This window comes from Myodes glareolus, chromosome 14 (assembly GCF_982192425.1).
Source record: "Myodes glareolus chromosome 14, mMyoGla1.1, whole genome shotgun sequence".
NCBI classification, from domain to species: Eukaryota; Metazoa; Chordata; class Mammalia; order Rodentia; family Cricetidae; genus Myodes; species Myodes glareolus.
In genome coordinates this window covers 46,542,259-46,567,087 of record NC_142039.1, presented here as the reverse complement: position 1 = coordinate 46,567,087, position 24,829 = coordinate 46,542,259, and the positions used below count along the sequence as shown (strand labels likewise).

Sequence of the window (24,829 nt, the reverse complement as noted above, 5' to 3'; positions counted from 1 at the left end):
TCAGTTTGCTGCCCTTCCACCTTACAACTGGATTGTAGTGTGACACCTGAGCCAAAAATAATGGAGCATAGTTAGAGCCCATACTACTCCTGGAGTATAGCATGACCATATATAACAATGTCCAGTCTACGAATAGATCATGTGGAAGCTGAAGCCAAGCATACACTGCAAGGTTGAGCTGTCCTGGGGAATGCAGGTTCTCCTAAGGGATCAAGATTTTGTTACTGAATGATAAAACGTGGTGTGTTGTCTTTAGGTGGATGTGGGGTTCCTCATGCTGCATATTTCAGTGTTTGGTGAAAACAAACAAATAAAATTATTGATTCCTTACTATTTTAGAGGCACACAAAAAAATGAAATGGTGAATGCATCGAAGGTGGTTGGGGTTTTGGTTAGTTAGAAAATCTTCTGTTTGGACAGGAAGTTTGCAAAAAGCTTAGGGCGTAGTAGCTGAGTGGCAAATGCTCTTTTCTGAGTTGTCTTGTATCATTTTTTAAAAAGACATTTGTAGGCTTCTGGAGTTTGGTACTATTCATAATTAGTGCTTCATATTTATAAATAATTATTATTGTTGAGTAATGCCTTATGAAATAGTATCACACTTGCTTTTGATATGTAGAAGTTTTAGAATAAACCATCTACAATTGAGAGTTATTAATACTTAGTGCCGGAAAGTGTCAAGATGAAACTTGGGTGTCTGTGAATACTGAATTTGCTCCCTAGGATGTCCAGTCTTAGAAACATTGAGCTGCTGTTGCTCATTGCTACTCAGTAGACAACAAGTACAAAGTGTGAGGTGGCGAGGGAATTGCAGGCGAGGGCAGATCCTAGTATAGGTAAAGTCTACCCTGATAGGAAACTCAAGGTTTACTGGCCAGCCAGTCTTGCCCACCTGATGAGTTCTAGGTTCACTGAGAGATCTTGTCTCTTGAAGCAAGATAGCCAAAGAAAGCATCCCACAAAATCATCTGGCCCTGGCATGTGCACACAGGTACACACACACACATACACACACACACAAACAAATGCACACAAAATATGATTTATCTCTTATCTCTAAGACTAAACTTTGTTACTGTTCTCAAGAAGCCCCCTGATCTCTATCTGTGGAGCCCACTTTGTTTAAAGAGAAGTAGATTAGAATCTCACAAGATACCGTACACAGTGTTCATAGACTCACCAGCCAACTATAGGACCTGGGCTTCCTTTTACTTCAGCTTCAGTGAAAGCACTGATGTGGGAGGGCAGTTGGACCAGACTGGCGTGGTATACAAAAGGCAGAGCACAGCCTGCTTTTCAGTTTTAAGAAGTATATGCTGTTTACTAATTTGTACTTTAAATCCATAGGGTATAAGTGCCCCCTTGAGGTCTCTCTGCTGAAAGTGAATCCCTGTCCTGGCATACTAATAAGGGGGTATTTTATCTGGACTTTTGCAGGTGTGGCCTTTGGGAGACTACAGAATAGAGTGCCTAGGATAAAAACCTGGTTCTTTCATGGGAGGAGACCAGGTCACTTGGATACTCTTGTTTCTTGCCATGTGATGGTTTCAGTCCCAGCAAGACCCTGTAAGCAGCACATGTATTAGTGGCTTCTCTACACCCTGGTCCCCTTTGGTTATCTTGTGCATGGTTGTCCTGTGCAGAGTTTCTATCTTACATTTTATAATCCAGCCAGAAGACTGTTACCAAGTGTGGGCTCTTCGATTGCCAGAGCTGTGAGTTAGTTGCGGAGATGCTGAGCCCTTCTTTTGATGACGTTAACCATGATGCTCTCTTGGGTTGCTGGGCAACCTAAGTCAGTCTATGACATCGAGAGCACATGAGTACTCCAGAGTGCTAAGCTGTAATTTGGGGCAGATTGCTAAATGCACCTTTTTACTTCAGGTAGTCACTGTGGAGCCAAGGAGTGTAGTCCCACCCCGAGTCAAGGCACATCTGGATCTCCTTACTCTAGCCAGCATTGCCTTCATCCCTGCCTCCCAGACATGTTTTATTTTATGTTTTTAATCCACCTATTTTTATGTGTATGGTGTCTTGGCTGCATGTACATCTGTGTACCATATGTGTGTGCCTGATGCCCATGGAGACCAGAAGAGGGTAGTTCCTTGGAACTGTAGTTACAGTTGTGAGCTGCTTTATGGGAATCTAACTGGATCCTCTGCAAGGGCAGCAAGTGTTCCTATCCACTGAGTTATCCCTCCATCTCCCGTACATGATTTATTATTAGTCATTTTGTGTACGTTTACTTGGCTATTCCTCAGGAACTAATGTAGGTTGGGGAGGTAATGTTACTGGGATTGCTCACACCTTCTGTCAGGTTCCAAGATCTTGTGATCTGTCACATGAATTCAGATGAGACATGCAGAATAGTATAGACAACAGACAGAAAATTTATTAAATTATAATAGGAGGCACCCTTAGGTGCGAGGGCAGTGGCTAAATGGCTGTTGCATAGGAAAACTCTCTTAGCGTGAGTATAGATAATATCCAGAGACCACTATATTAACCTACATTTTTAAGTGTGTGTGTGTGTGTGTGTGTGTCCGTCCGAGTGTGTCTGTGTTTTACTGAGGATTGAACTTGGGACCATCTCCAGGTTAGGCAAATGTTCTACACTGAGTTACATCTCTAGTCTTTTTACGTTATGTCTAGAGCAGAGAGCTTTCCTGAGGAAATTGGCCTGTTTATGTGATTAGATTTACTTTTTTTCTCTTTTTTTCTTTAGACAGAATCTCACTGTGTACCTCTGGCTGTCCTGTCCTGGAATTCACTATGTAGCTCAGAATGGCCTTGAGCTCACATAAATCTGCCTACCTTTGCCTCCTAAGCACTAGGATTAAAGGCGTGCAGCAACACACCAGGTCTGAATCAACTCTTAAGAGAAAGAACAGCAGTGTCTTTATTCTAGCAGCTAAGAATGCCATGTCTTCCTCTGCGCCAGAGGCTGGACTCCATCTCATGCCTTTGATCAGTATTGAACAGTATCAGTAGCCTATGATTTCAGCTTCTAGGTTTAGAAGTTGCTGCATGTAGGGAGGGGGTCATCCTCAATGACTTTCCAGTCTGCTGCTGTCTGACTGACAATGCACAGGTAGGCCAGTGCACAGAAAGGGTATCAGAGGACAGGTTAGATGCCAGCTGCACCATTGTGCTGTGTGTTCTGATCTTAGATTCTGTAAAGGGAAACTCCTGCCTAGGTTTGTGCTCAGCTTCAAATGAGATCATGAGTGTGACTCAGATTATCTTGTACACAAGGATGCTGTTTTGTCAGTGGTACAGACAGCTCCACATTGCCACCCTCAGTAGCCTTAGGGGTTAGTTCCGCCGTGCCTTTAGGGACATCAAACTGGAGGGATTCTGAATAGCTTCAATGCTGAAAGGAATCAGGATTATTTGGTCCAGGAAAGCAGAATTGGGTTCTATTAAAGATAAAGCTTAAACACTAGCATTGAGAAAACAGAAAGGAAGATACATCCAAGACAGTAAGTGTGGTCAGTACAGTTGCCTCAGCAAAGGGTTGCAGAAAATAAATTCTGCCATGGGTTCAAAGTTCTCAAGAGAGAGTGAAGTTCTGTCTTAGTGTTAGCCAGATTTATCTTCCTGGTGACTCTCAAGTTCTAGCGAGAACCTAAAATCTTTTTTGCCGTGTCCCTCCCTCTCTCTGATATGAGAAGGATGTGGGGTGGTTCCTGAGATGCCTTGGGTGGAATTCCCGTCTGATAAGATGCAAATAGAAGCCACTAGAATCGCACAAGGAGTGTAGCTCCTGTTCAGGAATCCCCGTTGAGATTCTTAGAAAGCAGCTGCTTTTATCTGGGGACAGAGGAGGCCCCAGCAGTTGGTACTTGAGGATATTTCTCATTCTGTAGTGTGTTCAGTTTGAGTCCCTAGCAGATCAGGTGATGCTGTGCACTGATGAACGTGCTTTATTCTTATGCTGATGTTTTTAATACTAATATCTGTTGGAGCTACCTTTGTCAAGTCTCTTTTTTTTTTCCTCTAAATCTTGGCAAGGCATATTTTGCCAGTTTTTGGTGGACATCCCTTAGCCTGGTCAAGCTATCACACCTGAAAGGATGACACACAGCATGTTGTACAAGGAATGACCCACTAAATCAAAGTAGCTACCCAGCAAATTTACCCCTGCTCTTGTTATACAGTAATTCTTCCTGGATGTTGTTCAAAACTCAGTTGCTTCTGCCTTAGAATCGAGGTGGAAATGAAGTATACACTTACACCTGAAGTTTCTGTCCTTATTTCATGGCCAAGTCAGAAGTCACTGCTCCTGGAATATTTGACCAGTGGGAACACAGCCACTGCCAGAGTCATATGGTTTCTGTTTGGAGATGTTGGACGGAGTTGAGCTGTGTGCTTTGAACGTTTCTGTAGAGCACCCGATGTGCACCACTGTCAAACTGGGCAGTTCCTTGTGCACTCATTTCTGAAATGCAGAGAAAGGCACTATCTGCTTTGCATGGCTAATGCTGGAACATAATCTGATGTTGAGTAAGTACTTGTTTAGTGATATCATTTCCATAACAAGTAACTTATAGCCAAAGTGGGTAAATTACTAGACCAAAATATGTGTTTTGCCTAACATGTGAAACAAATGTTTCTGAGGTAAGCCTCAAATTGGATAATCAGAGAAGAGATAGATGATGTAAATATTTTAAAACTAATCTTTAGCATCTGCCTTTCCATTAGATTCTTTAATTATTTATGTCATGTTTAATAGAAGCCAGTCAAGCTGCTCGGCTGAATGCTTAATTTAACTAGCTTGCCCTTACTCATTAAACTGGTCAGTTATTGATTTGCTTATGGTGTGTGTAGAAGCCTCCGTCTTTTCAAAAATTTAAAAATGGAAATTAAAAAGGATTATTCCTCCTTAGAATTATATCTGTTCATCATATAGAGTGCACAGATAAGAACTCATTTTCCTGTTGACCTCTTTATTTTAAAACGAATAAAGTGAAATTGACTGTTTTGGTTTGTGTTTCAGCTCCGTGAATTTTAAGATAGACAAAGATTCTGCAACTTTGCCCACAGTCAGGATATTAGAACTTACTTTTGATTTCTGTTTTTAATATAGTATTTTTATTCTTTGAGGCTTATACATTCATACAATTGACTTTTGACCATGTTCACCCTCATTTCTCTTCCTACCTTTTTCTAGATCTACCACCCAATTTCCCTTCCACTATCCCACTTTTGATTTCTTAAGAGAGCAGAAAAATAACTTGAACATATGGTAAACACTTAATCAGGTAAAACTAAGTGTGAATGTGTGTGTGTGTTTTCAGCGTTTAGCATTTTGACATTAATATGGAAATGTGTGTTTTTATCTTTGTAATGTAAAGTATGGTCTTGGCCCTGACACTGAGATGCAGGAAGATGAAGGTGTGCTGAGGTTTTTAAGCATTTCTCTGAAAGCTAATTAGGATGGACACTTTTCCTCTACCTATTTTAGCTCAAATTCTGAAAAGTTAACTCTTTGTAATTTAAAAGCCATCATTCTGTTACGATGAAGCTATAGTTCAAATGTACATTAGAATCTGTTCACAATATCCAGTTCTTCTCATTTGGGACACCAGGACTGGGGATTTCCCCTGCACAAGCTCTCTCCTTCACTTTGGAATGCTATTATGGTGATTGATTGCTCACTTGCTGAGAGGAAATGTGGGTGCTGCTGATTGACTCAATGCCGCACTGATGGTATTAATGAAGCCATGGATGAAATATGTTCCTGGTTGTCTTCTACGAGAGCATGCATGACTTTGTTAATGTTGCAGGTGACACCAGAATGGAATCGCCTAGCACTGGGGCACTGCTTTCTTGAATATTCTTTTGCAATTGTTTCAGTACTCCCTGAAAAGAATCATGTAAACAGGTTGTATCACCCAATTTGTATGGTCAAATATATTGTAAGTGCAACATTCCCTTAAAACATTTTGATACTTGATTGAGATATAATTTAGAGATTAAGAGAAGTAAGATGATGTTTATATTTTATAACCTCTGTGTATGAAGACATGTAATGTAATTGCAGGACAGGGAAATGTGTGCCTGGAATCTGTATATTATCCTCTGACCAAGGAAGTAGAGCCATCAGCCACCTAAAAGAGCAAGAAAGCAGGGATGTAAATCACTACGTCAGAAATGATTTTGGAAGATTCTGTTATATAATATATGCCAGAGAAGAAACAATCACAGACTGTGTGGTTCCATATATATGGGTTGTTTGGAGTCCTCACTGTTGTAGACCAAAAGGAGAAAGGTGATCCCCAGAGCCCACATGGGAGGGAATGTGGCATTGATCTTGAATGTGCACACTTTTAATTTGGGAAGGTAAGACTTTGGAGGCACACATGATATGTGGCAGTTATATGACTTTGTGGCTGTACTTAATGACATTTGGATTGTATGTGTAATGAAGGTGGCTAATGCATGTATCATCACAGTAAAACAGCAGTTTCATTTCTACTCTGCTTACAATAGTTAGGTCATGGAAACAGCCTAAATGTCAATCAGCTGATGAACAGGTAGTAAAAGCATGACATACACAATGGAATTTTACTTAGCTGTAAAGAAAAATGAAATTATTAGAACTGAAGGGAATGCATGGAAGTGAGGTAACTCGGTGAGGTAATGCAGACCCAGAAAGATAAACGTCACTTTTTCTCAGACATATGTGGCTTTTATACTCTTTTCTTTAGAGATCTATTCTATCTACCTGTCTGTCTGTCTGTCTATCTATTGGGGGGAAGTTTTTCAAGACAGAGTTTCTCTGTGTAGCTTTGGAACCTGTCCTGGAACTCGCTCTGTAGACCAGGATGGCCTTGAATTCACAGAGATCCACCTGCCTGTGCCTTCCAAGTGCAGGGATTAAACGCATATGCTACCACTGCCTAGCTAATATTTATTTTATTTTTATGATGTATCTGTGTGGGTGTGCACAGGGGTGCAAGTGTTCACAGAGGTCAGAACAGGTTGTTGCATCCCCTGGAACTGGAGTTACATCACTTAGGAACTGAACTTAGGTCCTGTAGTAAAGAAGTATGTACTCTGAAATTAGCTGCCAAGATGTCTCTCCAGCTTGTATCTTATTTACATACTCTTCACAGTGCTTTTATTGAGTTGGTAGTATAGATATTCAAAACCAGGCTCACTATGATGATGTCAGTGCAATAAAATTACACATAATAATTGTTTTCAAATGTGTGTGCTCACTAGGTTGCCCTTCCAAATTGAGCCTTTTGCATTGTCTATTGCTTTTTCTTGATATTTTGAGTTCCGAAATAAATAATAAACATGGCTGTAATTTCCATTTTCTAAGAAGACAGCTCCATATAACAGCACAGGAGAAAACTACTGGTTTATTGATCTGGTCAGCCATTCATCACTTCCTGCCTGTCAAACAGTTACCATCTATCTTATGATCAGCCTTGGCATATAAACTCTTAAATTATAAATGACCTTATCTTGAAATAGTTTTGTTACATTGTTTGTTACCCGAGCTCTTCAAGAAACAAAACGTTCATATACATGTCTCATATATGCGTGTATAAATATGCCCCTCATGTGCCTGTCCTCTATGCGAACTCTTCACAGCTACACCATGGAACTACACCAGGACAAAATTCTCTCTTGGTCTTCGATGAATTTAAACCCTATGTATTGGACTGAAAGCTTCTTTGGTGACCCTAGGCTCTATGTGTAGGCTGCAGACTGCTGTTGAAACTTAGCACAATGGATGGCTTCAGAATCCTTCCATTGGGATGTATTTTGTGATTCAAGATCTGAACTTCTAGAGACCTATAAAGATAGATTCCACAGTGGGGCAGCATTTTCATACTTGAGTTTAGGGTGTGTGTATTTGCATATACTTTTCCCTTGTTCTAAAAATTAAAATAAAGATGATGCCCATTGACCTTCTTTTGTCAAACTGGTTCGAAAATAATAAAAAGTCTCTTATCAAATTTCTGTGTATACTGTTTTAATCTCATTATTATGTAAATATGCTTCAAAATATCACACTATGCCATTAATATATACTGTTAACTATATGTCCATAAAAATCAGATATTTACAAATGCAAAATGCATGTGTGTATGTGTGTGTTTGATATACGTATAATCTCTCTGTGTACTGCTATGGCTAATTTACCTGTATATTGAATTTTTTACATTTATATTTTTGAATGGGTTATGTGTGTCTGTGTGTGTGGGGGGGGTAGGTATGTAGATCAGAGGAGAACTTTTGGAGGTTCGTTATCTCTTCCTACAATGTGAGGCTCAAAGACCTGAGCTCAGATCTGAGGTTGTCAGTCTTGGCAGCAAGCACCTTTAGCAGCTGGAACATCTCAACAACCGCTTGACTTTATATTTCAATGCCTCAGGAATCGCTGGTGTCATAGGAGCCCTTGGTGAGGTATATAGAACATTCTAAATTTGTGAAGTGTGTAGTATCAAGCAGAGGGTACCTACTAGCAGCAAAGCTTTTTTTGAGAACTGAAGAAGAAAAAGGTTCTACTGCTTCCTTCTGGTAACTGTTTTGATATGTACACCAGCATTCTGTTCTAGGACCAAATCATGCCCAAAGCTGTGCCTTCTTCACAGTCAGTGTCCACCACACATGCTTTCAAGAAGTGCATTTCTTATGTCCAGTCCCAGTGAACACCATTTAAAGCCCTGTCCAGCTCAGTATATAGTGTCTCCCCTTCACTGCCACTCTAGCAGCCAACCTACTAAAACCTCTCCTCTTTATTGATGACTTTCCATTAATCTTATGATGCTTTGTTACTGTGAACTTGCAATGTCTTTTAAAGCAGTAGACTGTTGGTAATTCATGATTTATGTCACTGTTAGAGCATATCTGAATTATTTTACTGCCCTTTAATAGTAGCCCAGTGACTCTGTGAAGGGGGTGTTCTCAGTGTCTCCATTTCACAGATGAGGAACTCCAGGCACAGAATCTGCAAAAGTAGCTACATTTTGCTACCATCGTGAATGCTCAGATACCACTTCCCAGCTCAACAGATATGTCCAAGCACATCTAAACCTTTGAGTCCTGCTCCTTGAGAAAACAGATCTTCTTACCGGTCTTTTCTGTCAAGCTTTTTGGTATAGAACAACCAGAAAGGTAGTGTCCTAGTTAGGCTTTCTGTTGCTGTGAAGAGAAACCACGACCATGTCAACCCTTATAAAGGAAAGCATTTAAATGGGGCTGCCTTACAGTTTCAGAGGTTTAGTCCATATCTTCATGGCAGGAAACATAGCACTGTTCGGGCAGAACTGGTGCTGGAGAAGGAGCTGAGAGTCCTACATCTTGATCTAAAGGTAATAGGAAGTGAACTGAACTAGGCATAGCTTGAGCATAGGAGACCTTAAAACCCACCCCCTCCAACAATGCCACACCTACTCCGACAAGGCCATACCTTATAATAGTGCCACTTCCTATGGGCCAAGCAGTCAAACTCGTAAGTCTATAAGGGCCATTCCTATTCAAACCATCACAGATAGGATTTATAGTAGAGAGTCAAAATTTTCACTTCAGAGCAAGTAAGTTGTGCTCCCTCAAACATACTCCTGACCACGGAGCTGTGTTTTGTTATTTTGCTACTTCATTTAGAAACTCAACTTCAGTTCTTTGTAGGCTATTCACAGCCAAGTGTGTATGCTTACTAATTCCTGAGAGAGACCTCACGGATGAAAGGTAGTTAGGAGTAACTAATAAGTCTCTGCTAATAAAGTGGCTCATTGGCTTTTGCCTCTTGGCTTGTGCTTTACCGAGAATGCTAGTGTTCCAGCCAGGGGAAGGAAAACAGGCAGCCAAGAGCAGGGCTGGTCTACATGTGTGACTGGCCTGAGAGGGTCTGAATGTGACTGCTAGGCATTAGCTGGCTTTGTGACTCCATAAGGCCCTTCAAAACATTGTTCTAAAAGAAACAAAGAGATGTGAGAGGCTGCTGTACTGGGTTCTGCACTGTTCCGTACTGAGAGATCTAGATACCACTGTGCACATTCTGGCTGTTAAAGAGCTGTACCTTGTGGTCCTGTTTTTTCATGACTTAGACTTTTCATTCTCTCTGGCACCACTTTGTGTTCTCAGAAGAGGTTGAAAACAGGCCTGCTTAATTTGTGTTCCCTCTGATTTGCTCTCTTTGATCTCGTCACTTGTATGATCGCCCTTCCTCATCTCTTCCTCCTCATCCTTCCTCTCCAGTTGGTTATGGTCTTTCGAATGCTGTCTCTTACACTCAAATATCCAGGAGAAAGCTGGCTGTCTTTATTGTCAGGTCACATGTCTTTCCCACTGTCTATGCTCAAAACATGTTCTCAGTAGCTAAATTATAATTTAAGAAAATAATAATTAAAAAAGGAAAGAAAAGAGAGAACTGTGGATCCTATCATCTTAAGTATTTAAAATACATTTTGAGCTTCTTTAAGTATAAAATCTTCTCTATGCAAATAAACAAAGTTATGAGGTCTCAGGCAGTTAACTGAGTTTCTTCTACTAATGTCCCTGAGGAGAAAAGGAAGCTGAGAATGAAGGAATGCAGGTTAATTCTAAAGCACTCGTTTCTCTGGCTTTATCTGATTTCACATCTTTTTTTTTAATAATTGCAAGAAACAGTGAACAAATTAGCAATTCTCCCGTGGAACCCTCCAAAAGCTGTTTCAGTAATCCCGTGGCCTATGGAGCAGTGCCCACTGATGCTACCTCAGAGTCAGAATGATCAGCCTGTTCTCGCATATTTGCTCGCCAGCACTTATATGTGTAGATCTGAGGGAAAGTGCTGCCTCAGATTCATTAAAATGATGAATACTTTTCCTACCATCTCTCTTAGGAAATGGCAAAAATCCTCAACCACCCCAGAGTCTACGCGTTTCTCCACATCCCCGTGCAGTCCGCCTCTGACAGCGTGCTCATGGACATGAAGAGAGAGTACTGCGTGGCCGACTTCAAAAGAGTTGTGGATTTTCTCAAGGAGAAGTAAGCCTGTTAGCACTTTGGAAAATAACCATTTCTTTCTTTCTTCCTGAGGTGTGTGGCAGCAGGGCACTTACGGCAGCCTTGCAGTTAAGGTGCGCGGCAAAGGGCGAAAGTCCAGAAGCTCTCAGAGCCTCCAGTTTTCTTGGGGCCCTTGATGTGGTTTCTGCTCTCCCCTCCATGTGTGCACAAAGAGCTCTGTTGATCTGAGTAAGCTTTCCCACCCTCCCTCAGCAGTTCAGATTATGATTGTTTTCATACCTGACCAGCTAGTTAAAAACTGCCCTCTCGTCACTAGCCCTTAAGTCTCCTTTCATGTGGCCTTTTGAAGTTGTGAGCTGGCTTTGACATGAAGGAAGGGACCGAGCCTGTCACTAGGAGTGGGTCATTTTCTCCTGGCTAGCATTTTCACAGGGTCTGGAATGTCCTTGCTCTTACATGCTGATCCTTGCAGTTCACTTGAGTACTTACAGTTTACTAGGAGGCTGGAGGATTCTATTTTCTTCAGTTCAAATTGCTGTTGACCAAAATTAAGGCATATTTACACAATCGCAGACATGAATGATAATTTTGTTTCCACAGAAAAACACTGCAGCCCATAATTATGTTCTTCAAAAGCTCCCTTCCCAGCACGGAATGCATTCTATGATTAGACAAGGCAGGAAACAGAGGTGCTGGCCACGGTCACCCAGACCCTCCTCAAATCTAGGACGCCATCATCACCTCTGAGATTATATCATTTATCTTGGCACATTTGTGTGTGGTTTCTCTACTGTCCATAATTTATGCTTTACCCCCACTGTTGTTGTTTCCGACTTGTTGTTTGTAATTATGTGGTCTTGCGCCATGTCAATGTCCTACACGGGCATGATTGCTCTACACAAATTGTAAGCAATTATTTTTTCCACCTTTAATTATTTGCTAATTTTTATGGCACACACTGCTACAGATCCTCTCTTATTTCCTCTTCTCATCTTTCTTTAACTTGTCTTTTCATTTCTTATCCACCTCTAGGCATGTCTTGATTATTCTAATCACCAAGAATAAAGACATTTAGTATGCATTCAAACAGATAGGGCTAATTGTTTAAATATTCAAGTCAGAAATAGGAAGAAATAGGATTGTATAATTCTAGGATTAAGTCTGTGCAGCCTTTAAAGAAACACAGAATCATTGCAAATCCCTGCCGTCTCCTATACTTTTGGATCTTGAGTAGAACTGATCCAAGCTAAATAATGTAGATTTTTGTGCCAAATGTGTGCCATATCCTGTCCTTGCATTTGTGGTTGCTTTTGTAGGTAAACTTATGTCAGGTAATAAAGTCCTTCTAAGCACTATGACACTAGAGAGGGTTTTCCAAATAGCAAGTGAGTTGTTATTCCTGTGAAACTTTTTACCTTTCATGTATTAATGTAGCAGCAAAGAGTGTGCACACTTCATACATTTTACACAATATTTTTGCCTTGAGCAGAACAGAACAAAATCCTTTCCAAGTACTCTGTTGGGTACCATGATTAGATAGATTAAGGACTCACCAGCTCTGCTCTACCTCCTTGTGTGTAAATACTGATTCAGTCATTTGGGAAATCTCTGTGCTGACTAAATAGTCAATAGATTCCCAGCACATTCCAACCTTTTGTGTTGCTCTCAAGAGCAGCATGTTGAATGTGTTGCATCTTGAACGTTTTCACCAACCTCCATGTTATAGGTCAAATGTGAGCCACATAAGGATGTCAGAAAGTTATCCCTTGCCATTTTTCATAGACTTAATTAATTCTGAGTCGTTTTCTTTGTAGTCTCACTTATCTGTGGCATTTTTGTAGTTTCCCAAGGTGTATTTGACTAGCTCAAGATCTTTGAACCAAGGACTCTAACAGGGTCCTTTAGTGTTTTCAGCATCACAGACCCCAGAGGTCCCTGGAAATCTAGGAGGTAAGGATGCTTGGAGAATATATTACCCACACATGTGCATCCCTGTGTTTTGGATGGCTACAAGTATGGAGTGTAAAGTATGATAGCAATCATTCTACATCTTTAGGAGATTTTAAAATTGAATAAGCATTATCCTCATTCAGCATGGGCAGAAGTAGTTTTGGTATAGTGAAGTTCACAGTTAGGTAATAAGTGAAATACAGTTGGAAGCCGTATGACAAAATCAGTAAGATAAGTGGGAAAATCTCAAGTACCCTATAAAGTCAATGTCACTGTGAATATAAGAAATCCTTGCATAGTTTTAGAAAGTTCATCAGAACCTTAAAATTAGGGAGAAGTAGCCCATCTCTCCTCATAAAGGCAATGCAGAATAGCTCTATTCTCTGACAGAACGATAGCTTGTCCAGCCTGTTGAGAAACCTCATTCATCCAGTGATTAATTCTCAGTTATTATGGACAGTTGGGCATATATGAAATATTTACCCTGGTTTTTGTTGCTCATTATGTAATTCCTTATCCCATTAAAAATTAACATGGCTTTATAGATTTGTTAGCCTAGTGGTGGTGGTGCACGCCTTTAATCCCAGCAGTTGGGAGGCAGATGCAGGTGGAACTCTGTGAGTTCGAGGACAACCTGGTCTACAAGAACTAGTTCCAGTACAGCGCGTACCGTTACATAGAGAAACCCTGAGAAAAACAAAATCAAACAAACAACCAAAAAAACCAAAAAAAAAAAGATAAGATAGATTTGTGCTTATTTTAAAAATACAGAAGTCCTGCTCTAAGATCAATAATACTGTTATAATAATATTTTGTCTGGTATTTTAATGTTCAGTGTGACATTTGCATTTTTAGAGAGTTTCACACATCCTGATTTGTGTCCGGCAATTGATGATGAAATCATCCTGATGTCAACTGGTGTGCTTGTTATTTTCATTTTCTCTTTGCTTTATTTCCCTTATTTATTTTACTGATTAATTTTGTTATTTGACAATAACATGTAAATAAGTGTGTTTTTTTTCTCATATTTATCTCATTTCCCCTAAAATCTGCGGAGCCTTTTGTAATGAGTCTATAACAAATAGGAGTTACTTATTTCCTTCCTTCCACATTGTGAGGCTCATAGATCTTTATGCTGTGAATGGGGGATGAAACATTTCCCAATCTGTCTCCTCAAACAGCTAAACTTTACCTCAACCTACAGCATTAGTCTGCAGCCCACAGGTTTAGGGAGTTTACCTGAAGCTGCAGGCTTTTAAGCTACAAATTCAAAGGTCTTTACCGAGCTCTGTTTCTCACACAGTGAAGTGGAGGTGAGCTCTTTTTAATTAATTTTCTTTCACAGTTGAAAGTGGTCCATGTTTTAGCTGGGAGCAATCTGAGTTTACCTGTGAGCCAACTCGTAGCTGATTCATTATTCTCTTCAGTTGTTTGAAAGTTGGCAGCTATTAACATAACAGCAGCTGGATTGGAGATAACCTGGTAGGGTTGGCACATGTTGAGGCATATGGGAATTTATTAAATCATGCAGCTTTTGCAAAGAAAAAAAATAAGAGTGTCTAAATTACTTGATATGCTCATTTAAAACAGCTGGCCACAAGCAGAGAGTCATATGACTTGAAGTCTACTCAGATTTATTAGCCCAGCAGATGCTTTTATTTAAATGGATTGACAGATTCTTGAGATGCATGGTGGGCTCTGTAAGAACTGGGAAGAGAACTGCGGAACAAAGTAATACACATAGTTCTGGTTTTTTAGTCTGTTTCTATATTTTTATAAGTATATCATCCATTTTACTAATTTATATATTGCTGAAATTTTAAAAATAAAAATTCAATCATTCCCTTTTTCTGTGCATTTTTTGAGTAATTCCTCCCATTTTGAGGAATTTTTTTTTCTGTTATGTTATGTACTGTTCTTAGGATTCCCTGACTTTGGGGTTTGTTCGGAAAAGTGTTAGTTGGATTCCTCCTCATTCCCAGCCTCTCTGGGAAAGCATCATAGTAATCTATCCCATGCTGGAATTTCTTTCTTTCCTATCCTTAGTCCGAGTTGCCATTTGCCATTACCAGAACACACTGGGAAAATATGAAGTCTGTCAAAATTGTGTTTTCTTCCACCTTGTCCATCTAGTTTTATTTCTAGTGATTTAGAAATGTAAGTGGTGATTTGATATGGTAACTCATGCCTGTAACCCCAGTATTGGGGAAGGGTGAGGTAGGAGGACTGCCATAATTTCAAGGCCAGCCTAACTGTGAAATGAGACCCTATCTCAAAAACAGGAGGAATAAAATAACCAGAAAGAGAAAAACAACATATATTTAGTAATGTGTGTCAGAATAAAGTAATCAGAATAAAGAAAAATAAAAGCTCCCACTTCGCAAGGATTAGATAGTTATAGTTTCCTACAGCTGCATTTCCAGATGTGTTGGTGTTCACTGAGCATCTCCTCTGAAATAACGTCCTCAGAAGTGTTCCCTGGCTCTCCTGGTTTATGTTGTTTCTGACTAGGTTGTTGTCTCTAACTAGGTTGCTGTTTCTGTGTCCCTGATGTCTTGTCCACTAGTTTATCTCTATCATTTTTGCTTTACAAAGTGGTGTTCTCCTCACTTCTTTCTGTTGCTATGTTCAGAACTTTTAACAGAGGAAATATATTTCATTTGAACAAGTGCCAGTTCCAGGACCCATTGGAAGCAGAGAACCAGTTCTTGAAAATCATCCTTTGATTCCACATGTGAACTTACATACATACAATTCTCTCTCTCTCTCTCTCTCTCTCTCTCTCTCTCTCTCTCTCTCACACACACACACACACACACACACACACACACACACATACACACACACATACACAGAGAGTGAGAGAGAGAGAGAGAGAGAGAGAGAGAAGGAAGGAAGGAAGGAAGGAAGGAAGGAAGGAAGGAAGAAAAAAGAAAGAAAAATAAATTAAGATGTGATATAAGGTAATAGACTTAGCCGAAGGGTTTGGGAATGTGAGTTGTGTCCTGGCTAACTTGTCAGCTTTATTGCTTTAAGAGTCACCTACAAATGTAATGAAGCACAAGTCTCAGTATATGTGAGGTATATGTATATTAATTATATATAATTGTTATTACATGGGTATATGTTACTAATTATATCCATGTAATAACAATTATATATAATGATATAATGAGCTGAGTGTGGTGACCTACTCCTAGCATGAGCAGCACCATGTCACCGAATTAAAGGCAATAAGGTGAAAGGTGCTGAACACCTGCTCCGTTGCGCTCTACTTCCTAACTGTAGACACATCATGACCAGCTTCTTCACAATGCCTTCACCTGCCATGATGAATGATAATCTCAAACTATGAGACCTCGTACACCCAGCTTCCCAGCTGTTGCGTCTTGTCAGATGTTTGGCTGTAGTAATTACAAAAGTAACAGGCACAGATAGAAATGCTGAGTTGAACTGTTGTAATAGTTAGTGTTGTCAACTTGATGTCATCTACAGATTGGCCTCTGGGCATCTTGGTGGCTTTAATTGACGTGGGATGACCCACACAGTATGGGTAGGGCCATTCCTGACTGTTACCGAGACTCTAGAGAAAGGGGCTAAATAGCAACATGCATCCGTGCTGTCTTCTGACTCCATGTGGAATGTGACCAACGTAGACCATTACCTGTGAGTCGGAATAAACCCTTTCTCCTATAAGTTGATTTTGTCAACATATTTTATCATAGCAATAAAAAAACACTGAAACAGAAACTGATACCAAGAATTGGTTCTGGAGCCCCTGCTTTGATTAACTTGACTGTGGTTCTTAGACTGCTGGAACTATTTTGTGGGTCAAAGGTAGAAGAGTTTTTACTTTTGGCTTAAAAGCCTTCGGATGTTGAAAGAAGAGCTTACAGGGCCATTCTGGTAGGAACTTGGAAGACAATCCTGAGAAAACATGGATAGTGGGGCCTAGTTCATGAAGTTGCATAGGGGAACAAGGACTTTATCTGGAGCTGGACTAGGTTCCTATCATGTGATATTTTGGTTGAAATCAGACTTCATGCTGCCTGTGTCCTGATACCTGAGTGAAGGTGAGCATGGTGTACTGTTGGCTTTCCGGGGAGTTGAAATCAAGAGAGAGTTCAAGCTGCGGCTGAGAACTGCGTAGGTGTGTGGGGCAAAATCCCACGCTTTTGTCTTGTAATGATCTAGATTCACTTAAAGGAAGAAAGCACAGGATAAAGGGTTCCCTGCTCCTGAAAAGCAATGCACAGGCAGATATTTCCTCGGGTAAGTGCACAGAAGCTGATACCGCTGTGGATCAAAGGGGACTGGCTCCATCCTGAGCTGGGTTCAGAGTGTGGCAGTGCCTGCCACAGGCTGTAGGAACTGTGGGTCAAGAAGCAGGTGAGACATGTCGATCTGGAAGTAAGCATGTGAAGAGCAGATGCAGTGTGTGTGAGGGCCTGGGAGAACGAATGTGTGCGCACCAGGAATGGAAGTCACGGAACACACATCTAAATGAGAGAAGGAAAATGATCTGTGGTACACCGAAATGAGGGGAATGGAGGAGCAGACTCTTTTAGTCGGGTTTCTCTAGAGGAATGGATCTTACAGAATGAGCATATAAGAGATTTATTAGAGTGGTGTATAGGCTGCCATCTGGTTAATCCCAGCAATGGTTCTCTAATAATGGAAAGGCTAAAAATCTGATGGTTGTTTAATCCTTGAGGCTGGATGTCCTATCTGGTCCTCAAAGTATGTTGGAATCCCACAGAAGCAGACTCTAGTGCCAGAGGAGGAGCGCCTTAGCAGCAGGACAGGGAGAGTGCCAGGGAGAGTGAGGTTGAGCAGGCAAAAAAGCAAAAGCTTTTATTCCCCCCTGGTTCCTTCTATGGGGGCTTCCACCAGAAGGTGTGGCCCAGAATCAGGGTGTGTCTTCCCAACTCAAATGGTCTAATCAAGAATAAGCCCTCACAGGCATGCCTTTCTGCCTGGGTTTTAGGTGATTCCAGATGTGATCAAGTTGAAAACCAAGATTAGCCATCACAGAGACCCAGGAAGAATTAACCCCACAGAAACCAAGGGACATTGCAGTTTATAGAAAGGCAGGTGATAAGGCTAAATGTCAGCTAGAGTGACTGTGAATGAGCTGGTTGTTCTATGGCATAAGAAAGAAACTGCTGCATTCCTTTCTTTTTCTAATAGGGTATCTCTTAAAGCTGTTGCCACATGCAGTTATCTAAAAGGAGAAATCATATTCGTATGTTAATAGCTGTATCCCATGTCCTAGCAAGGTGCTCAGTACATGTTCAGAGAGTGCCCTGCACATGCTTTTGTGCACACACCCGCAGTATACAGGAATCAAGGCTTTCCAGTCAGGAGGAGGGAATGACAGGTGTTGGGGAATGAGTGCCACTCACTTTGGAGCCCTTAAGAAGGAGGCTTTGAGTGTTATCCTGAGTCTGCTATTCTTAAAGCTTTCTTTAAGTATGAGAAATTTTACTGAACTTTTCATGTAAACTGGCAGATTCCTCTTCAGATCATGTGATACTCAGCCATCTTAGAGATTCTGTGTACTTGGAATGCCTGCTAGCTAATTGCTGACGGTGATGACTAAGTACCACTCACTGACATGAATATCTATGCATCAGTTCATTGGGATCCCACCGTAGCACTTACTAAGAAGAAATTGCTGTCCGCATTTTAGGATAGGATATGAAGGCACAGGGAGGTTAAGTGACCCATCACAGAACTAGTAACTGAGCTCAGATGAGAAGAAATTAGGAATGGCAGTTTAGCAACCAAAAATAGGCTATGCAATTAAACAGGATGTTTAAAATGACACCAACTTTCTCCTAGACATACATAACTTTCTTGTAGTCAACATCTCCTTTATATTGTCACTGGTAGTTCTAGGCCATTGGCCTAGAAGATAGTGACCTTTGTAAGGATGTTACCATGAGAAGCTATGAGATCTTTGTCAACGCCAGTGTGTTCAATGAATAAAGCTCTGTTTCCTAATAAAGTATGCGTGTGAGCTTCTTTAAATAAGACTCGGTACCAATTGTCACATCGTGTGTGTATGTGTGTGTGTGTGTGTGTGTGTGTGTGTGTGTGTGTGTGTGTGTATGTATCTTACCATGGATATGTACATGACTGCAGGTGCTAGAAGGCAGGTGCCGGATCCCCTGGAGCAAGAGTTAAAGGCAGTCATGAGCCACTTGCTGTGGGTCCTGGGAACTGCATTCTGATTGGGAGGAGTGGTATGTAATCTTAACAACTGAGCCATCTCTCCAGTTCAAGTTTGTCACACCTTGTAGCAACATTTTCTTTCATGACCTGTGTGGTGACAGTTTTAAATTAACTCCAGTTCTCCTCCTGTGTCCTTCTTGTTCCTGGAACAAAGTACATGGGGGAAAAAGCCATTTCCAAAAAGCTAAGCAGGATATGGTAGCACACATTTCTTATCCAAGGACTAGGGAGGTTGAGGCAAGAGGCTTACCAGTTTGAGACCAGCTTGACTGCATAGCCAGATCTTTACTCAAAAAAAAAAAGCATATGTTTTGTGTTAGTTTTATATCAGATGCATGTTAGGAGTGAAACATCAAAATGTGAGTAACTGTTCTAAGAGCTGATGCTTGTCCATCGTAGTTAATATACAAGTGCCTGGAGCCATAACGTTAGGTTCACTATACTGAAATCTGTTCATCCTATAAAGGAGAAATAAACAAATGGTTGGATGTTTATTGTTTTTGTTTTCTTTTCTGTCCAGAAAAAAATACCAAGTCACAGATCTTACGTTTAAAAAAACAAAACCTTTCTTTAGATAAAAGTATAATTTGTTTGATCTTGTTTGTGATGTTCTTAATCCTGCCAGAATAAGGAAAGGCTTTGCCTAGATCACACTGGCGTGTGCGTCCCCATTTTTATGCTTGTTAAAGGTACACTCTGACTTGTTTTCAAGTGTGGGAAATAAATGCACTAGAATAAAGAAGGTGGAGGCTGATCTTAGAGTGTCGATGAAGATCAGAGCTTGGCAGAGAGAGCATATAGAGCCCCAGGGTTACAGGATAGACCTTAAGTCCCATGGCCCAGGGTAGCTTTGATGTTCAACTGTCATTAGCAGGACTTTCTATCTCAAGGCTCATAGTAACTAATTCAAAGCCAACCCGCAAGTCTGTATTCCAAACAGCAAGAGAGAGAAAGCATGCAAAGGAAACTGTGCGGGAGGCTGTATTAATGTGTGAGTTTTGGGATGTCTTATTTGAATAGAGCATGGCTATGCCTAAGCACAAAGGAAGTTTGAAAATACAGCATTTATTCCAGACATCTATTTTTAGATTAAATGAATAAGTTATGAAGGGGCCACCAAGAATCTGTCAGGTTATACAGTTTTTAGCATTCACACTTTATGGTTTTAATAGCTGCCCCTTAAAAGAACTGAATTTATAATCATTTTCCTTATATCTCATGCCTGGTTTTACACATGATATCAATAATATATTGTTGACAATAGTTTTTCCTTTCCTCCAAAACCAGCTGTAATGGCACAGGCTTGGGATCCCAGCAGTCGGTGGCTAAGTCAGTAGGACTGACCCTTTCTCTCTCTTTCCCTCCCTCCCTCTCTCTCTCTCCCTCTCTCCCTCCCCTCCACACTCACACACACACAAAGATTCTTTCATGAAGGCCTAGGGAACTTTCTGCCTGGGTGGCAGAAGCCATGTTTGGGTATGTGATGAGAAGGTGGTCTACTCTCTTGTGCAGTGATTTTGAATACTTTGGTTTATTAACTCTATTGGAGCAGAATAACCTTTACAGACTTGAAATTGAACAGTTACTTTTTACTTATTGTTGCCCTCTTTTTCTTTGTGAAGGCAGGGAGTTACTCTGGTTTTCCTTCTACAGTCATTTCAAGGATTACATGGAGTAAGTTTCTTGACTTATTGGACAGAAAGCCTGTGCCTGGTGGACCTTCTATGACATTTGCAGCATCTTCTATCATACTCATGTGTTTCACAGTTTTTCTTTTTTTTCTTGTTTCTAATTACTTGGTTTCTGTTGCCATGGCTATTAAATTCTTGCTTTTCTTCTAGGGTCTCTGTCTTAGTTCTGTGACAATTCATTTCTACAGGAACCCATTTGTTACTGCACTGAAAACATCCTGTATGTAATTACGTATTCTGTAATTTAGATTTATGTCATATAATCTTCCTACTGTTGTGTCAGGTGTTGGGTATAGAATTAGAGCCCTACTGGACTTTTGTTTTACATTAAAAATAGATTGGAGGCCATCTAGCATAAATACTAGGGACTTAGATCCATGAAATGCAAATCATATTTATGCTAAAAGCTGTAGGAAGCCCCTCAGTGTCACAGAGGCCCATAGTCTCTGCTGACATGGGTGACTGAATGCACTGTCTTGTCTGCCAGGCACTATAGTGATGGAAATATCTCCTGTGAACTGGATATATATAGGAAGCATCATCTCTACAGTGGCAGACAGCATATGATCTCCTGATTCTAGTTCCTCCCTCAGAGTGTTTGCCAACAGGCCATCAGGAGATGCTAAATCATCAGTGGGAACATTTAATTTACTTATTTTGTTTTGCCCTCTGAAGAGAATCCTAAAAGTTGCTCCCAGTTTAATTTTTAAACTGGTTTCTTATAGTCAATACTGCTCTCTCAGACTGCCTCCTTTCCCCATTAGCACTTTATGTCCAGAGGGTGATGGATACTAACAGCAACTTCCTAAATTTTTATTGGTTTGTGTTTTTATGAGTCAAGTTCCAATATAGCGTAAGATAGCCTTGAACTCCTGAACCTCCTGCCTCTATCTCAGAACCTTTGAGACTTCAGCCCTTATCACCATACTGGGCAAATGATCCAGTTTATTAAAAAGTTGTGGTACTAGAAACATTTCTTTCCTCTTATTCTTTCTCTTTCCTCCAGAACAGTGATTCTCAATCTGTGGGTCATGACCCTTGGGAAAACATGCATATCTAATTGTCTTAGAAACTGAGACACAACTCAGTACCAAAATTATAGTAGCAACAAAACTAATTTTATGGTTGTGAGTCACCACAGCATGAGGGATGCAGCGTTAGAAAGGTGGAGAACCACTGCTCTAGAAAAGAAAAGAAAAAATGTAAAGAAAAAAATGTTTAGGGATGAATGGTTTTGGCAGTGTAGTTAGCATGATCCTGAGCATGTAAAATTAGCAGGTATCCCCATTCATGCTCAGCTGAAGACCAGATAAACTAATTCATACATGCTTGTGTTCTCGTATTCTCTCATGCTCTCCCTGACTCTTCACATCCTGTTTTCTCCTGTTTTCCTTCCTTCCCTTTGACTTGGGTTTTTCTTTTCTTCTCTGTATGTATGTATGCACACCCATGTGAATGAGTGGGTGCATGTTTACATGCACACATGCCTGTGAAAACCTGAAGCAACCTCTGGTGTCCTATTGTCTGAGTTTTCTGTCCTGCCCGGTTCCCGCAGTTGTTAAGTCCCAAAGAAATCACACAGAGGTGTACATTAACTTTAAACTCATTGGCCCATTAGCTCAGACTTCTTACTAACTCTTATAACTTACATTAATTAGCCCATTATTCTTGTCCATGTTAGTCACATGGCTCAACACCTTTTTAAGTGAGGCAGTTCATCTCCAGCTGCGCCATGGATTCTCTCCGATTTTGCTTTCTTCCTCCCAGAATTCAATTCTGTTTTCCCCACCTACCTAAGTTCTGCCCTATCAAAAGACCAAGGCAGTTTCTTTATTCATTAACCAATGAAAGCAACACACAAACAGAAGGAACTCCTACACCACCCATACATGAGCCTATATGGTTCCCCTACTACCAAATAAATAAATGTAATGAAAAAAATTAAAAACTAAATTAGGTAACTATAAACTACAAATCTATGTCTATATCAATGAATGTGTAAATATGTATATATAATGCATATATGTAGGTTCATTAATACATACATAAATTCATAGATACATAGTTACATAATTGATCAATGTATGCATGTTGACATACACATAGATGAAGAAAATCATAATGAAAGCAGCCCTTTTGCCCATTTTCTCTTACATGTTTCTTATAAAATGTTTCCTTTAGTTGTAAGCATCATTTATTTTGCATAACTCATCCAAAATATAACAGTTACTACATATTAATTAATGTACACTGGTGTCTCTACAAATGCTGCTATCAGTTGGAGTTCTCAGGGGTAAAATCAGATTGCTTTTTCAGGATCAGGGATTTCATCACCGTTTCTAGACCCATGCCCTTCATGTTCAGCTGAAGCCTGATAAATTAATATTAATTTATGAATCTCGCATTCTCTGGTTTTCACAGTCTCGCTCTACCTCCCCTTCTCCTCTACCACTGGGATGACTGCCAGCATCCTGAGTTGGCCCCCAGTAGTGCCAGCTTCTACACATTTCAGTATTCTCTCCCTTTGTACTCTTCTGCTTTCCTGCATCTCCCTACCAGTGTGGGCACTGGCGGTAACTTTTTGAATGAACTCATTCCCGTTGAAGTCTTGATAAAAATGCCTGGAAACGCGTCCTTCTTAATTATAGTAGGTATTTGGGCAGGGTCTTCAAGTCCTAAAGTACAAGGAAAAAATAACAGAATAGTAGGCTAGGAATCTGGAAGGCCAGTGTGCAAGTGCCTGTAACGTGGATGTGGTTATGAATGTCTTCCAGAAGTTCCTGTGTGGGAAACTTGTTTGTAGTGTGAATGTGTCAAGGTGGCTGAACCCTTAGAGGTGGCACCTTTCAGGAAGCAGTAAAGTCATCACCTTCAGAGGATATTGGATAGTTTTCCCAGGGCCAGGCTAGTGTCACCAAGGGTGACTGCTTCAGAAAGAGGGAACTTACCGCTTGTCTCTCCCCTTTCTCATGCTGTGATGTAGCCAGAGGTCCCTTTCTGGGATGCCAGTGTCGTGTTGTTAGTACTTTCTAGCCATCAAAGCCATGAGCCAAAGAAACCTCAACTTAATACATCAACTTCTAGTATTTTGTTATAGCAACAGAAAAAGGATTCATAAAAAGGAACATGCGTTCAGACTTCCTGCACCTGTAGTCCCTGAGCAGTACATGTTCTACTAATGGACTCAGGAACTTGTAGCAAAGCTATTAGGCTGTGGAATGATGGTGACCCACTGAGCTTTGCCTTCTCACTGGCAGCAGTCCGGGAACTGTAATCTTCAGATTGTGTCCGCCATTATCTGACCCTCCTGTTAATGTAGAAATAAAAATAAACAATGTTCTAGAGGTTCATGCTGAGTTCCAGGGTGAATTTTTGAGCATAATTTGCTAGGGGTGAATTCTCTTCAGGACACTCATGGTTTGGCTGTTGTCCGAGTCCTGAGATGTAATCAGTTTCAGTTATTTCCAAACAATAGATTGTGGCAGGAACCTAACTAAGCTGCGGGTGACTGCTCCCACACTGCTGATTTAAGTTGTCAAAAGAGTTTGACACATACGCAGACCTGATAGCAGTTTGGGTCAGCTGGCTTAGCTGTAGCCCATTGCCAGTAAGCCCTTTCACTTTGTGTGTGAGAGGGCGAACATAGCCCTTGTCCAGCTCAACCCCCTGTCTCACTGTATACACTGCTGCCTGCCTCTGGGGTCCTTAGTGGCTTGCTGGGGCAGAGGTCAGCTCCTGCACAGCCCTCAGGCCCATACTGGTCATCTGGCCTCACCCCGACTGGGGGCTGCTGATGGACTGTGGCATGGTGTCACTTCTGTTCATTTATAGCTTGTGTTAATGATGTTTAGTAAGAAATACTTGATTGGTCAGTTTTGTGGTCCATGTCTATATTTATAGTTCTTGGTGACTTACTTGGGAAACTCTTTGTCCAGGATAGTTTAGGCAATGGCAAGGCAGGGATTACATTGCATCAGCAT

At 40.7% G+C, this 24,829-nt stretch overlaps 1 protein-coding gene across 2 annotated transcripts in view; it reads left to right on the top strand.

The window, feature by feature from the left end:
* The window catches only part of Cdkal1 (CDKAL1 threonylcarbamoyladenosine tRNA methylthiotransferase), a 525,008-nt gene that overhangs the window by 316,370 nt on the left and 183,809 nt on the right, over positions 1 to 24,829 (top strand). For both annotated transcript variants that reach the window (XM_048428030.3, XM_085699329.2), the window contains one exon: positions 10,847 to 10,992. In XM_048428030.3, coding sequence (XP_048283987.3) covers positions 10,847 to 10,992 — 146 coding nt within the window. The remainder of the gene's footprint in view (positions 1 to 10,846; positions 10,993 to 24,829) is intronic.